Here is a 15,401-nt window from a genome sequence, read left to right on the forward strand (position 1 = left end):
GAAGCCCCTAAGAGGACTATTATTTATTGAAAGAAGACCCTAGAAAGAGGAGAATGAAGGAGGAATCAACATCGGGAGAGTGTAAGGAAGGCCAATCGAAAGGGCAGTGGTGAGCTCGAAGTTGAGGTTGCAAAATTGGAGATGGGAGAATAGGAGACAGGGACAGAAGTAAAGGAAGAAATGAGTGAGAATCAAATAATGAGGGTTTGGAAGACAATAGAGTAAAAATACATTGTATAGTCCTGAATGGGAGAGATGAACTGAGATGAACGATTTTGTTCAAGAAGTGACACATAAGGTCGCGCACATGGTGAGTCCTGTGTAATCGCGGGTATAAAAGTGGTTTCTGGGTTTAAATTCCTAAACTGCTTGTTTGAATGGTTTTCGTACATCATATCATAATCCATTGTGTATGAAACCAAAGAAGATATTAAATTTCTTTTACCAACAATATGACTATTTCAAACGAAGGAGACAAAATACTAAGAGTGTAAAGTTGAAAACATTCTTGTCATTTTGTGAACAAAAAATATATCCCATGCACAATCTAGTCCATGAAGTGACACATCACATGCACAAGGTACCCCATTTCATATATGTGCCTTATTCAAAATAAACAGCTCGAGTCATGGATGGGTGCTTTAATCTAAAAGATTATTTTTAATCGTATCAACGAAGCATTTACAGTAAATCATGTAAACATTTTTGCAATTTGGGTTTGAACATGCCTTAAGTTTTAATCAATCCTACATGTCTTCTTTGAGATTTGATTAGAACAATTCCATGCAGTAAACAGGCATGTTCAGGGCCTTTTTTTATTCTGATATTAATGATGAAAATACTACTTAATTCTCAATCATAAAAACTTCACTTCACAGGTTTCATGTTTCAATCTTGAGGCTTAGTCTTTCTCTTTCTCTCACCCTCTGTCCTTGTAGCTATCTTAAACCTAGCTCATCGTGGTCCTTTTCGGTCCTCTTATCAAGTGTTACATTTTTCAAATAGAATGCACACTTCTTTTATAAGTGTATTTACAATATCTATATAATGGTGGAGATTGAATAAGAGATGTACAAAAACATGATAAAAACATCACAATTCAATCCACTGCTAGGTGTTAAATAGCTTCATATTTTATTTCACTGCACAAATAGACCATCACATTTACAACAACAACAAAAAATACAATACTGAAGGTATATGTACGTACATGCAAGCTAGCTGCTGGACAGGGTAAAACTAACATCACAGCACCAGTTATGTAATATTCGTCAACTTGTAAAATGCCCTTGACTGATATTGCTAAAGTTTTTTTTTTTTTTTAAAGGAAATCCATTATAAGTGAACAATAGCCCATGATGAATAAAACAAACAAACAAAAGCTACAAGCTGTAGCATAGGCACCATGATAGATATCCCAATAGGCCTAATCAGTGGTTCGTAGCCATCTTGAACCTTGAACTCTGAAGAATTAATCCCTGTTGCAGCTCACTGTGGATGCTATACTGGGATGTGGTGCATGAGAGGTCATTAGCCGATAGTGAAAATAGATTATGCATGATGCACGTTGTACATAACAAAGTGATAGGTGCAAGTAAAAGGCGAGGTGCTCCTGGTTAGAAGAGATGCTCCCAATAGAAACTGTAGAATAGCAGCCGCCTGGAAATTTGTGACAGAGAGTGCAGATACAGTTATTATGGAAATCTATTCCAGATTGTTATGGTGCGTGGGTAGAAAGAGTACTTGCTGAAATCAGCTGTTGGTATGGTGAGTATGAGGGGATGATCTAGTCAGCCAATACTATTTAGAGACTGGAATGGAACGTCTCAAACGTCCGTGCGTCAAAATCTAAAGCTCCCTCCTGGCTGCTGAAGCAGAGCACAAAGGTCTGTTGGGCCTGGTGTACATTTTGTAGAGGACTGTACATGTAGCTGCTGCCATCTGACATCTTTGTTGGAGAGATCTATTTGACTTTAGATCTGATCTTGTTTCACTGCCATCCACTTCAATATTTTTAATAGGTGGAAACTTTGACGCTGTACCACACCTATCCAGCTTGTAAGCCATTCTCCTTGGGGTCCCCACTTCCTGTCTAGCTCTTGATGCAATGTTGGAGATGTGCTTTGTCCATCTGTGACTCCCAGAATCTCCAAGTACAGCATGTAGCTCATCCTTCTACGCCAAAGTTGTGCTACCAAACAGTAGGTTAAGCCTGCTTGAATTCCTTTTCCTGGATATTGTCATTGCCTTGCTCTTTGATGGTTCAAATGTTACCTTCCACTTGTCTGCCCAGATCCTATATCTTCTTCAAATCTCTGTTTAACTAGCTGTTATGGCTTCGGGTCATCAGCAGATTTGACCTCACAGAACAGGGTTGAGTCGTCTGCATACAGGCAGACTAGATTTTCACTCTCATCACTCAGATCACCAATGGAGACAGAGAAGAGGGGTGGGCCTAGGATTGATCCCTGAGGAATTGATGCAATGATTGACAAAGTACATGCACTCGCTGACTGACCAGACAGGATGCCTTGATGAATCGATCGGTCAAGTGGCTCCTTATCCAGGTAAAGTAACTTTCCACACACCAATTGTGTGATGAGTTTTGAGCAGTGACCCTATCAAAAGCACCTTTGATGCCCAGGGCAATCAGCCATACTTCATTCCCTTTATCCATGGAGTTGGACCATTGTTGGGTACTAAAGGATGGTTAGAATATCAGCTGTGCTGTGATGGAGTCCGAGGCCAAACTGACAGTCTGAATGGAGGCCATTACCCAGTAGGTACTTCTGAACTTGATTTTGTATAGCTGCCTCAATATCTTCACAAAGCTGCAAATCTTTATATATTGTGAATCTTTAAACATAATGATCTCGTAATCATGTCTTCTCACAGAACCTAACATTCACTGGTTCAGATACATTGCAAATGTATGTTCACAAAGTCATATTTTGGGTAAAACAAAAAAAAGAGAAAATTCCACTTTCATCACGCCCATACAATTTACATCATTGGTTAACATAAAACAAATTACAGCTTTCTAAATTAGCGCAGTATAGCATGATATATTTAATATATTGAATGACTGCAATCATTTCCAAGTTTGGACTGAGAATAATAGACATGATAATCATGAAAGTATTGCAATAAACACATATCCAATTATAAAAAGATGATTTTAGTAGAAAGACACATCCATATTACGATATAAAGTGATATTAACTTTGGCATTTAATGTACCACAACATCAGATACCCAGTGCATAAGTATGTTTACACACAATACATTGTGCTATGATTTTACTATGAGACAGTAATATTGTATTCAATAATCCTTTTAGTTAGTGAGTGTGTTACAATTCTAATAAGTGTGGCAATCTATATTGTCCACTATAGAGTGTACACTAATCAACCAAAACTCCCACATGGATATAATTATTACCAAGACTGAGTGCAAATTACGGAATACCAGGTATTTGAACATTCTACATTTACGTTGGTGGAAACGATGAATACATATTGTATCATCAAACATTACACAGATTTAGCTTTGCCTCGTAGTTCCATAAAAGTGGTTCCTTATGAAAAACTTACATCAACTATTGGCTCCTGTTTTCTTTTGTTAGAACATTATTTACGATTATCTAATATTGTAGGACAAAAGGTTATAATGAACTTGAAGTTCATATTTTGATACAATCTGTAGACACTGAATTCAGGCCAGTTATCACTGTCTGATGCTAGAGTAGAGATTGCGGGGGGGGGGGGGGGGGGGGGGGAGGGTGGATAATTTCATACATGCTTGTGTTTAAAGTTTGAAGAACTTGAATGTACTGCAAAAAGCTGTTCTTTTTTTGTAAGGGTATGACTTTTCATGAATTTTGCAAAACTGTTGGGCACAAATCTAAGAACATGGCAAAGATATTGCCACCTGATTATGATCACATTAAATTTACTGAAAGAAATCAGTGCACTTTGATCACGAAAACAACATCTTGCAAAAATGTCTGTGACCTCCTCATGTGCATAAATATCTGTACGCGAAGGTAACAGCTTTTACAGTATCTTAAGGAAGAAAATCCAAAACATTGCGATAACTGGTATAAAGTATCCTAGGTACACAATGCACATGTATCATCATTTCGTCATTTGTTTCCAAGAGCACACACTTTTTCTGAGGAAGACCGGTGGCGGGATTTTCCTTTCCGAAGCCAACCTCCTTTCCGTGGATGTGAGGTTCTCGACTTCTGCACCGTTGGAGTCTGATGTAATTAAAATTACAGACACAATAGACACATCAATTATCACATGAATGAAATGAACTGGCGTTCTTGTAGATCTAGAACACAGGGTAACCTTCTTCTACATTAGGAAAACAAGTAACTTTTCATTTTTCAAGATTATCATGTAATAATCTTGAAACATTTTCAAGATTATGTTGGCATTCAAGATGCAACATGCATAAATAGCTTGTTCGTCTCCGTTATGCTTTTTAATGGCAAATACATTATTTAAATAACTGGATACTAATTTAAGTTAAGATGAAGTGATGTGTGAACACTTAACCTTTGAAGCTCTAAATGTAGTGTTACCCAAACAGTACACCTTCTTCAATAAGTCTACCACGGATTTTCTTTTCTTATTACAGGGGGTGTTTGAATTTTCTTTGACCGTTTTGCCAGTCTTGGGGGGGGGGGGGAATATTTTGTTGTTGTTTGGCAGAAAGGTTGCATTTCTATCAGAGATATGTTGAGATAGGAATTAACATCCTTTGTACATGTAAATCCCAGAGGAGACATTTTTACCAAAAATAAACACCCCCTGGAATGTTAAAAAAAAGAGGTACTTTTACAGTTGAAGTAGGGTGTTTATACACCCCTGACACTACTGATATCCATTTATCTGCCATAGGGGGTGTAAACACCTCGAACCAATAAGGCCCTTATTGTAACATGAAACACTAATCTCTGATACTACTGTCATCGTTTCAGTAAAATAATGTAGACTATAGTCTAGAAAAGAATCCATCTACCACTGCACGATATGCTATTAACAATTTTAAGACTTGTCAAATTTTTTGTATCTAACAAAATAATCTCCATTTTGATCACTCAAAACTTACTAAAAGTTCTTACCTTCTGTCCTTGGTCTTGCTTTCAATAACGACGTACATGTAGTCCATGGTGCCTGTAGCTCTATTATGCGCTTTGACTTAACACAGGGCATCTACATACAGTAGAGTGCCCTTTTGTGAGCTAACCGACATGCAGAGCAATAATTTCACAAAACGACACAATCACATGTCACTCTTGTGAAATTAAGGATGATTTTTGTGGCTTGCGTCACTTCAAGAACTACCAATTTTATGCAAGTAAACATATTTTTTTTTTTTTACTTCAAATTAGGTGTAATGGTAGAAAATAGCAGGTATTGTAAAAGTTGTACATCATAAGATGAAGAAATAATTCTGCCACTTTGTGGAACTAGCTATGAAATGCTGAAAAGCAGTACCACTTTTGACTACTAATTCACAGACATGCATTTTTTTTTTCTTCTCTACACTCTGGATGGAGCGGTACATTGTTCAATGAATCTATAAGTGTATGTAGTTGTTGCGGCTGTTTTGAAGTTTGGAATAAATCAATCATAATATGAGTGTGATGACTTTTAGTAGTTATCTTTTGATGATTTAGTACTGTAAAACTGCACAGTGGACAAAAATGCAATGAGGATGCTGCCCGACCAGTTACGAGCAACTCACCGGGTCTGTGAGAGAGAAGGCAGCGGAGGCCTTGGGGGACTCGGCGACCATCTTGCGGTGCCAGCGGCGACGGCGCACCATGTCCATCTTGCGCTCCGAGGCGTGGAACTTGAGATTGAAGAGGGGGGCGTACTCCCACCCCTCCTGCTGGTCCATCTCCTTCTTCTTCTTCTTCTGTAAGGTTTGAGGGGGAAAATGTCTATGATAAGTGTGTAACTATCAATTATTCTATTACTGTTAGAAAAAAAAAACTGATCTAGCACAATAATGCCTGTTCGGTTTGTTCAACTTTTTATTCAATTGTTATTTTGAGTGATAGTCAACACGTGATATTTCATTAATTTTGCAATGCTATTATATTCTTTGACTTTTTGGAAGGTACTTTGTAAGAATGCATGTCATAAGAAATAGCCCAAGAACAGGCTGCCAACAAACATTCTGACATAAGTGAAATCTTTTTCAGAAGGAGAACAGGCAATGACTACAGATACAATTGTAAAGCATGACATTAAAGCATATTTTTTCTTTTGATAGTTGAAAATGACAAAAATAAATAAATATATATAAATGTATATACATCCTATTTCGTGTCTTTGTGTTTTACAGCAACGATTATCATTCAATGCATCGCTTTATCCATAAAATCCAGGATTACGACTGAGTACATACACGCACTCTTTAAAAATCACTTTTGTGCCATGCAAGAAGGCTTTTAAATTTCCTCCACCACCAAGTCCCATGCCAGGAATCAACCTACATGCTACATGTATTTTGGTTGTATGAGTCAATTTGAGAACTGCTAGGGAAATTCCCTTTTCACTCCCCCCACTAGAGGAAGACAACACCCTCCCAACAGGACCCACAGGGCCCTTTAATAAAAAAGAAGGAAAAAAATCTTTGGCATGCTCTAAACAGCACACATAAGTTTGGGGCATTCAAATCAGTCTGAGGTATTTGTACTGTTCATACACCATATAATCCCTTTAAAAAAAAAAATCATGTTCATACTCTCCATGCAACACACATTTATCACTGGATTTTTTGCTTGTGTGTATGTACAAATGTATGTATGTATGTTTGTATGTATAAATGTATGCATGTACAGCTGTATGTACAAAGTGTATGTGTGTGTGTGTGTACATGCCAGGATTATTACATATAAAGATAGCTTTAAATTACTAATGGGAACAATTGTGAGCTACAGTGTAGATGTGATCAAGATGTTTAATTGATGGAATGAGCTGGGAAGTCATACGGACTGCAATGCAAAGAGCAAGAAATCCAATTACAAATTCAAACAATCAACTAAATACCTTTTCCAAGGAACGTGAGTTAAGGCAAAGAATGTACTCTCTGGCTGAAGGAAACCATACTCTGCATAAAGAGGTTTTGAACTTCCAATTTCTTGTGTAATCTGGCCATAGGCTGTTTTATTCTTCAAAGTTCACTGAAGTTGGCACAAAGTATTCCCTGCTGGCATTACACCCAGGAGATTTCTGGATCTTAGATCAAGCCGAAAATCCACACACCATATAAGACTAGAGTAATGGCATGCTGCAAAAAACAGGCATGCTTGAATAACAAGGTTTTATGGTGCTCAATTCCATACCAATTTGAGGAATGCGTATTGTTGATATAAATCCTGGATAACTCTTAACATCATCCCAAACACACATTCATCAATCCACAGTCTTGAAAAGGTTAAATCACAACAAAAATACTTACACTGCATATTACACACATTGTAAAACATGGTTTTCATAGCAGAATGTGTAATTAAGTTTGAGTTTTTTTGTTTTTTTACATGCTTTGTGGGAGGGATAGGGAAAAGGGTATTGGTAGGAAGGACTTCACAAGGGTTGCAATAACTTTATAAAAAGAAAACCCACTGACTTACAATCTCCTCTATTTCAGCCCTCCGTTTCTCCTGGAAATGGGTATCATTTCAAAATGGCATCATTACAAAGCAATGACATAAAAAAAAGGAAAGATTATACAGCAATAGGAGTGTCAGCGGAGTATCACGACTGCTATATCCGCCATCATTACCACTAGAACTTGGCATCATCCCATCTCATATGTTATCATTATAACCATTATCCTAATTCCTACCACATTGAAGCAGCAGCCACCATGCACACAACAAAATCTGGGAGTTTTACAGAGCAATCAGGAAGACTCTTGTGTGTTATTTGCATCTAATATGCACAAAATAATTTCAGAATTGGGGAGAATTTTATATTCTCTTATCCGGACATGAAATGATATCATGGGGACTCCTGCACTATCAGCTCCTGAAAGCTTCTCAATATCACATTTTATCCTACTGACGTTCACCTCATTATCTTCATCATTATTATCATCACTGTCATCATCATCATCACCACCACCATCATCATCATCACCATCACCATCATCACTATCATCATCCTCATCATCACCATCAAATTTGTTATCATTACTACCATTATCCTGGTCACAATAATCTCACTACCACCATCACCAGCAAATTCACAATCATCATCATCATCGTCATCATCATCGTCACCATCATCACCACCCATCGCCAACCATTGCGACCCATCACCACCATCACAATCACCACCACCACCACCATCATCATCATCATCATCACAAAAATCATCCCCGATAGAGAGCCTCATCTTACCGCCAAGGCCTTGGGGTCTGCCACCAGGGAGCGGGGCCGCACCCATCGTCGACGGCGACACAGGTGATAGGTCCTCTCCACTGGCCCCCAGCTAGCTACTGAGGACTCCACGCAGTACTCGAACCCTTGTATAAAGAGGTATGATTCAACAAATTAATCACCTGTTCCCACGGCTACACACTTCAGGCAGAGAAGCGGGTATCCCATGTGTGGTGTAAGAGACCTCTTGAATCCTGACAATGTTGATTCTTCAAAGTATTCATTAATATTTCAACACATTTATCGGTTTTATACAATCCTAAAAGAAAATACTGTCACTTCACTGTTTCAATGAATTTGTAGCTAATATACTAATAGTATCCTGAATCACAGTACTGTCATTTTCAAAGCAAAAGAGTCAACCCTAACCCATCAGTGCACTTACCTGAATCTTGCTAAAGCACAAATGTTGCTGTTTTAATGCCAACAACTGTGAAAATGCCTGGAGAATTCCACTTGCATGGGGGTAGGTGTTCTGTAACATCTGATTTTTCTCCTTTTTATTTTAAATTTTACTCCACCTCACAAATGATGGAACTGCACTCATTGACATGTCAATTTTCTGTCCCATTACGAGACCAAATGTTGGGAGAAAAAGAACATTCTGGGCCATCACCTAGCCATTTTGTGATTGCGAGAGACATGAATCAAAGTAAACTCACCTTCCTCATCACAAGCTCTGTTGATGTCCTGGGCCCAGGCATCATCCCACTGCCAACCCTCTGGGCATTGCAGCTCCTCACGCTTTGGAGCAGGGTCTCCTTTCTGTAGATGGGAAAGATTCAAAGATTTGGCTAGGCTTTAACCCTTTTGCCTCCGAGTCTGCATAGTGTATGCGTTGTCCACAGTATACAGAAATTGCTTTTCAGTGGACCCCTCAATATTTGTTTCTCTTTTTTTTTTTTTCTTCTTTTTCTCAGAACATAGATAACATATCAAGTTCAGTTTGAAACTAAAACATGCTTCAAATCTGTCAATTACCTCCAATTTTCATCATACAGTCTACCATTGTGTTCTCATTTGTAATTTTGTTATATTCTGCTGTGGTCTGTTGAAGAAAAATTGAAAATGAACTGAATTGAATTGAATTGAATGCCTCACGGGGCCCAATACAGTGTACATGGACATGGAACATCTTTTTCCCATCACCAATGGTTCACCAAGAGATACCATACACAACAGATCTGCAACAATTTCTCATACCTCTTCCATTGCATTTACTCTGTCATTTACATCTACACACAATGTGTCTTCACTATGGTAACACTTATTTGCAACAGGTGGTATGGAATTTTAATGACAAAGGGTACACCACATTATGATCAATTTAATATTTCGCTTGCAATCTCAGTTGTGCCTAATATCAACCCTAACACAGCAACTGGAAAATAATAGAAGCGAGCATCTATAATGAAAGAATTTGAAGAGATATAAATGGATAAATTGTGAAAACATTATTATACTCTTCAAAAGAAGTTTGATGCAAGTTTGTGTAATTCATGAATGGGTTCCTAGAAACCCACATATTGTAGATGGAAAGGGTTTGAGTGAGGGAGATTGCACACATGGTTTCCATGACATTTGTTCCTGCGACAATTGCTTGCATGAAATATCTGCACACTATTAGCCAAACATTGATTCTACCCACAAACATATCCCTATTCAAAACTTAATCCTCATCCTCACATCAAACTATTAGGAGGAATCAACAAGAGCTGACTTTAGGCCATTGCAACCGTGACCCAATTTTTTGAATTATGGGCTGGAATATCCAAAACCGATTTGACTCTTTGAGTGTACAATGTACATACCACTGACCCTCATAATGGGCTCTACAAGTGGCTTACCACATCGGTGAAGGGCACTGAAGCTGTCTGCCACGCCCCTCCAGGGATGTTCCTTGTCTCATGCTCGTAGATGTCCTCCAAAAACTTGGTCTGGCCCGCATCGGCGTCGAACATCAGACTGCATGGGATCAAATCACATATAGTCATATCTAACTAAAGCTGAGGCTACACATAAAAATATTAATTGCATGCGTCAACTTTACCGGGGCGAAATCAATGTAGAAACCCACGACGAGGCTATACAATCTGGGAAAGTCATGATCTGAACACTGCTGTTACAACTCTAATTGTAACGTGATCATAATGCTGTCATGTACTAAAATGCCCATTGTTCAGTGCATGCATATTGTACCTATGTCGCTTTGAGAAGATCAACAATCAGTAGTAAAAAAGCAACTTGTCATTCATAATTATTCAAATGTGTCCATGCTGTTTCAAATATATCTGACACGGAGAAATTGGTGTAGCATGAAAACAGGGTCAAATGCAAGCAGGTCCTTATTTGTTGATGGCTGCATCTCTTGTGGAAGATGAAAAAGACATTAATGAGTTTCAATAGGTTACAGACCTTCCTGGACACAAAAAAAAAAAATAAAGTCTGCTACAAACAATGCAATGCATGTCCAAATACAAAAACAAAACTGCTACCTAAATTACACAGTTGGATGATATGTGATAGATATCTCAACTAGAGCAGTGATTAATTACATGTGTATATCAGTCTTGTTTGTTTCTCTGTCGTATGTAAATTAGGTTCACATACTGCATAGTGGGTAAGAGAGGAGAACCTGTTCCTCAGTGAATAGTTCCTGGTCCTACCTGAGTTCAGGACTCTTGAACCAGTCTCCTTCCCAGCGCCATCCCTCGGGTAGCTTGAACTTGTCCTTGGGGAGTTTGACCTAAAACAACAACAGAAAAAACACAGAATTTACAAAAACTGTTCTGGTTTGGAGTTTAACTTATCAAGATTACTACATCTAGTCAATTTCTTTCACTCCACAGTTTTTTTTTTCTTTTTTTTAAGGCTTCCGTAACTGTCAGCTCTTTGTTGTACAAATACAGCTTTCCACAGATCCCTCTGCCCAATTAAGGATGTATCAATAAACTGCATCTGCATCACAAGCGAAAGTCTTTTCAAGCATTCACAAGATATATCTGTCCTGCTGTATAACTAATGATATCAACTTATGGGAAAGAACAAATATGCAAAAACAAATGCTGAACATACAGTATAATGGATTAGTATCACTAATTCGATATCGAAATCATTCAGTCCGATACTTTTAAAAGGCACTCTAGGGACTCCAGTTTGTGTGCACTATAATCATAAACACTTTAATATTACCTTCAGATGCGACAACGTAGGGTACAGTATCAAGGAAAAACAAGTGATATGTGGATACACATACAAATGGGAAATATGAGATTCAAGACATACCTTTCCAGAAGCATCCGACCATTTTGGTCTGGGCAGAGCCTTGTTGGTCCAGTTCCCGAGTACACTCATCTGGTTCTCATACTGCAAAGAAGATCAGAATAAAATGTCTACGTAGAAATTGTAGGATTATATCAAATTCATTACTGAAAATAGAATAGAACTCAACAAATATATCATGCTGTCAATAACATCAGTTTATTTGAAGGTTGTTGTGTGTTCTTCAAATAGACTGTTGGAAATAACAGAATGAGCTTGAGTTCTGTTCTATTTTTGATATTATTGTGCCAACATGTGGACTATACTCAACAAATTCATTATCATATATACATGTACAATATAATATTTTTTTTAGAAAATTTAATTGGGTTCCTGCACAATGGATGTATAAAATATGCAGGTATAATTATATATTATTTTATATAATTTTCTTGACTTATCAGAAAGTGATGCCCCACTCAGGCTTTGCCTGTTAAAATTCTGTCTTTCCAAATTGGAGTGCAATGAGTCTTATAAAATGCACTCAAATATGGTTGACTCAATAAAACCAACTAAAGTGGCAATTACTGGATTAAAAAAAGAAATTGCTATTGTTACATCTTAATAAGCAAACATTAAATATATTTCATATTAAATGTTTGGGTTGTAGTAAAAAAAAAAAAAAAAACCAAGGCAATGAAGCTCAGGACCTCACAGGAAAAGTTCTGCCTATTTGGACCTGATCTGGAGATATCAAAGGTAACAGCAGGAAACAAGTCCAAAAACTGTAAGAATACATTATAGATTATTCCTCCACTTTTAAATATGCCACTCTTTCACTATATCAACCGTAGCTTTTGAACTCTGGAACTTTGAACTTCAGAAAAATAAAAACATACAGGTAAAAGGCATTTAAAAGTGCAAATGATTCGAAGGTGGTGAAAGTGTTTAGTCCATAAATTTGGTGAAACAGTACCAAAGAAATACATAAGTACACAGACAATATCATCCCTGATTGGCAGCTTCATGAAATACAATGAATTTCTGGCCAGGAAAGAGCTGCCGCTTCACAGAAACCATCCTTCCACCAGGCGTACCGTTTCGGCGTAGACGACGATGCTGGAGTCGGTCAGGCTGCCCTGGAAGTTGGGGCTGTCTGGCTCCAAGCCGAACCAGAACTTGGCACGCAGCATTCCCGGCACTTTCTTCACGCCGACGTTTGTGGTCTTTCCACCGGGGAACTGTACGTATCACCGCAGAGTGTTACGAAAAAAAAAAAGCATTGCAAAGAGGGAGAAAAACACAGCATAAGTAACAGATAGAAAAATGCTTTCTACCCCTCATCCCATATTACAAAATTCACTCTGCCTTCCACTGTGGAGTTCCTTTATTACTTGCTTGTAAGGAGGTCTGGCAATAATATCTTTATTTTTTGGTATCAGTCAGATATTTAAATACTTTCTTTGGAGAGAAGTTCAAGCTTTAATCTACCTGCGAAAAATTACATGAAAATCATTATCAACCTTTCTACAAACTCTTTGCTTGGTGCATCTGGAGTTTGAAGGTTCAATGTGGGAATATTGTGCCATGAGTGATCAAAACTGCATTAATTATCCCCCACCCATCCCCCCCCCCTAAAAAAATACAATGTAAACTGAATTTTCAATAAAAATGAAAACATCTCAGTATCCATACTCTCGATTAAATTATTTGTGCCAGAAATATACATGTAGACCTCTTTGATCTGTGATATGTGTGAAATAACATGATCCACATGTGTGTGCTGCAAATGGCATAATAACACACCCGCTGGACACATACTTCACGCCTGTTCAATAAATAAATAGTACACTGAGTGGTTGAGAAGGACAGGGAATGGTGCAGATTATTTCTTTAAATGTAATTTTCTTGAATAGTGACACACAACAATAACTGTGAATGAATGGAATCGGAATCTACCATATTCCACTATTAGAGTAGACAAGATATAGCACAAAACATACATTTATGTACTGCACACCAATATTTGTGATTATGCTGCTGATTGAAATGAGAAATTCACCAATTCTCCGCACTCGTGTGGACACTGCCTAGAAAATAATGCATACTCACCTGTGGAAGCTGAGTGTAAATTGATAACAATAAGCAGAGCTTAAAAAAAAATAATGAAGCACTCTTTATATTGCACACCTTTTTATTTTTCACTACTGCTACTTCTACTACTACTACTGCGGATCTCTGGCACATACACCATGCTGCACTCGATGCACCAAGCCTTTTAGCACAAGCCTTCCTATTTTTAATATTCCATTGGCCCATTGAGTCACAGTAATCTTATTTATATGATTATACAAATCATTTATTATTTGAGCCCTCCAATGTTCACACACAATTGTACAATAAAAGTGGAAAATTTCGCATGTGCTTGATGGAGTATGACAAATTTTGCATGCTTTTCTAATCCTACGTAATCAATATAAAACGCAAGTACCAATAGTATTTCATAAAACAAGCAAAACATTCCAATTCTTTCATTTTTGCACTAATGGCACAAAACGCACAATACCATGAACATTTCCACTTTTACAGTACAATTACGGTGCAGAATTTTCAAGCGCATTTTGAATCACAAAATTTACAGTGGATTCTTAAATTCTGAACATATATTAGAAGATGAAAGTCCCCATTTCTGTTACAAATTACCCAAAGTCTGTTAATATTTTCTTCTGATTTTGTAAACTTCGATCCAATTTTTTGCCAAAATGAAGAAATGATGCAAAACCAGACAATAATTTTTGTAGCAATGTGTGATATTCCTCCACGACTCAATTGGTTTATACACTCATACAGTATATTCTACGTAAGCACCTGTTCATGCCTTTAAGCTACTAAGCGTCTTCCATTCCTTGGCATGACTTGCAGATTACTTCGGGAGCTGAGACCATTAAGCGTCTAGCAGAATATAACCCCTGACATTCAAACTTCACATGCAACTTCATCATTTACCAACATAGGAAACCCCATAGAACGTCAAAAGCGTATGTAAGTCATGGAATTTAAGGACGACCCGATTTTGCTACAGGTGTCATATATTCCCCACAAAACACCTGCCAGATTATAATTGTGAGGAGTCTTGAACAGGTTAAGACCACCATACAGAGGATGATTTTTATCCACGTAAAAAAAGAAGTACATAAAATCCTTCCTCATTTTTTGGAGAAAAAAAAATGACATTAAAAATTACATAACATTACCCCCATCACACCAAAGCCACCAAATTATCTACATAGCAAGAACAAGCTCAACAATCAGAACCAAGATGCAATCAATCTCTTACTGAAACTTTTTTTTTAAATGAATGTCGCTGATGAACATGACACGATGCATATTTGAATCACATCACAACTAACTGCCAAGGAGCATACCAATTTCTGTCTTTTGCTGTTGCTATTTTTGTTTTTGTTTTTTCTTTTTGTGTTATTGCTGGGGTGGATATTGATGATTGGGGCAAAAAAAAAAAAAGAGAAAAAAAAAAAGAGAGACCCAGGAGTAGAGGAAAAGACATACTGTATGTGAACACCCAGCTCAAAACCCACAAAAATTCGCAGAATACTACAAATGTATTCTCTGTAGTGGACTAAAAAGAGTCATTTTGGTTGACAGACTCAAATTT

The 15,401-nt window shown here is 37.5% G+C and overlaps 1 protein-coding gene across 1 annotated transcript in view; it reads right to left on the reverse strand.

The window, feature by feature from the left end:
- LOC140241652 (myoferlin-like) overlaps positions 1-15,401 on the reverse strand; it is a 188,884-nt gene that overhangs the window by 98,280 nt on the left and 75,203 nt on the right. Inside the window, exons 22-28 of the mRNA XM_072321395.1 lie at positions 12,826-12,969; positions 11,753-11,833; positions 11,134-11,213; positions 10,315-10,432; positions 9,130-9,232; positions 8,429-8,553; positions 5,761-5,934 (exon numbers count right to left, since the gene is read on the reverse strand). Of these exons, the coding sequence (XP_072177496.1) occupies positions 5,761-5,934; positions 8,429-8,553; positions 9,130-9,232; positions 10,315-10,432; positions 11,134-11,213; positions 11,753-11,833; positions 12,826-12,969 (825 nt within the window). The remainder of the gene's footprint in view (positions 1-5,760; positions 5,935-8,428; positions 8,554-9,129; positions 9,233-10,314; positions 10,433-11,133; positions 11,214-11,752; positions 11,834-12,825; positions 12,970-15,401) is intronic.

Source organism: Diadema setosum, chromosome 18 (genome assembly GCF_964275005.1).
Source record: "Diadema setosum chromosome 18, eeDiaSeto1, whole genome shotgun sequence".
Taxonomy (NCBI): domain Eukaryota; kingdom Metazoa; phylum Echinodermata; class Echinoidea; order Diadematoida; family Diadematidae; genus Diadema; species Diadema setosum.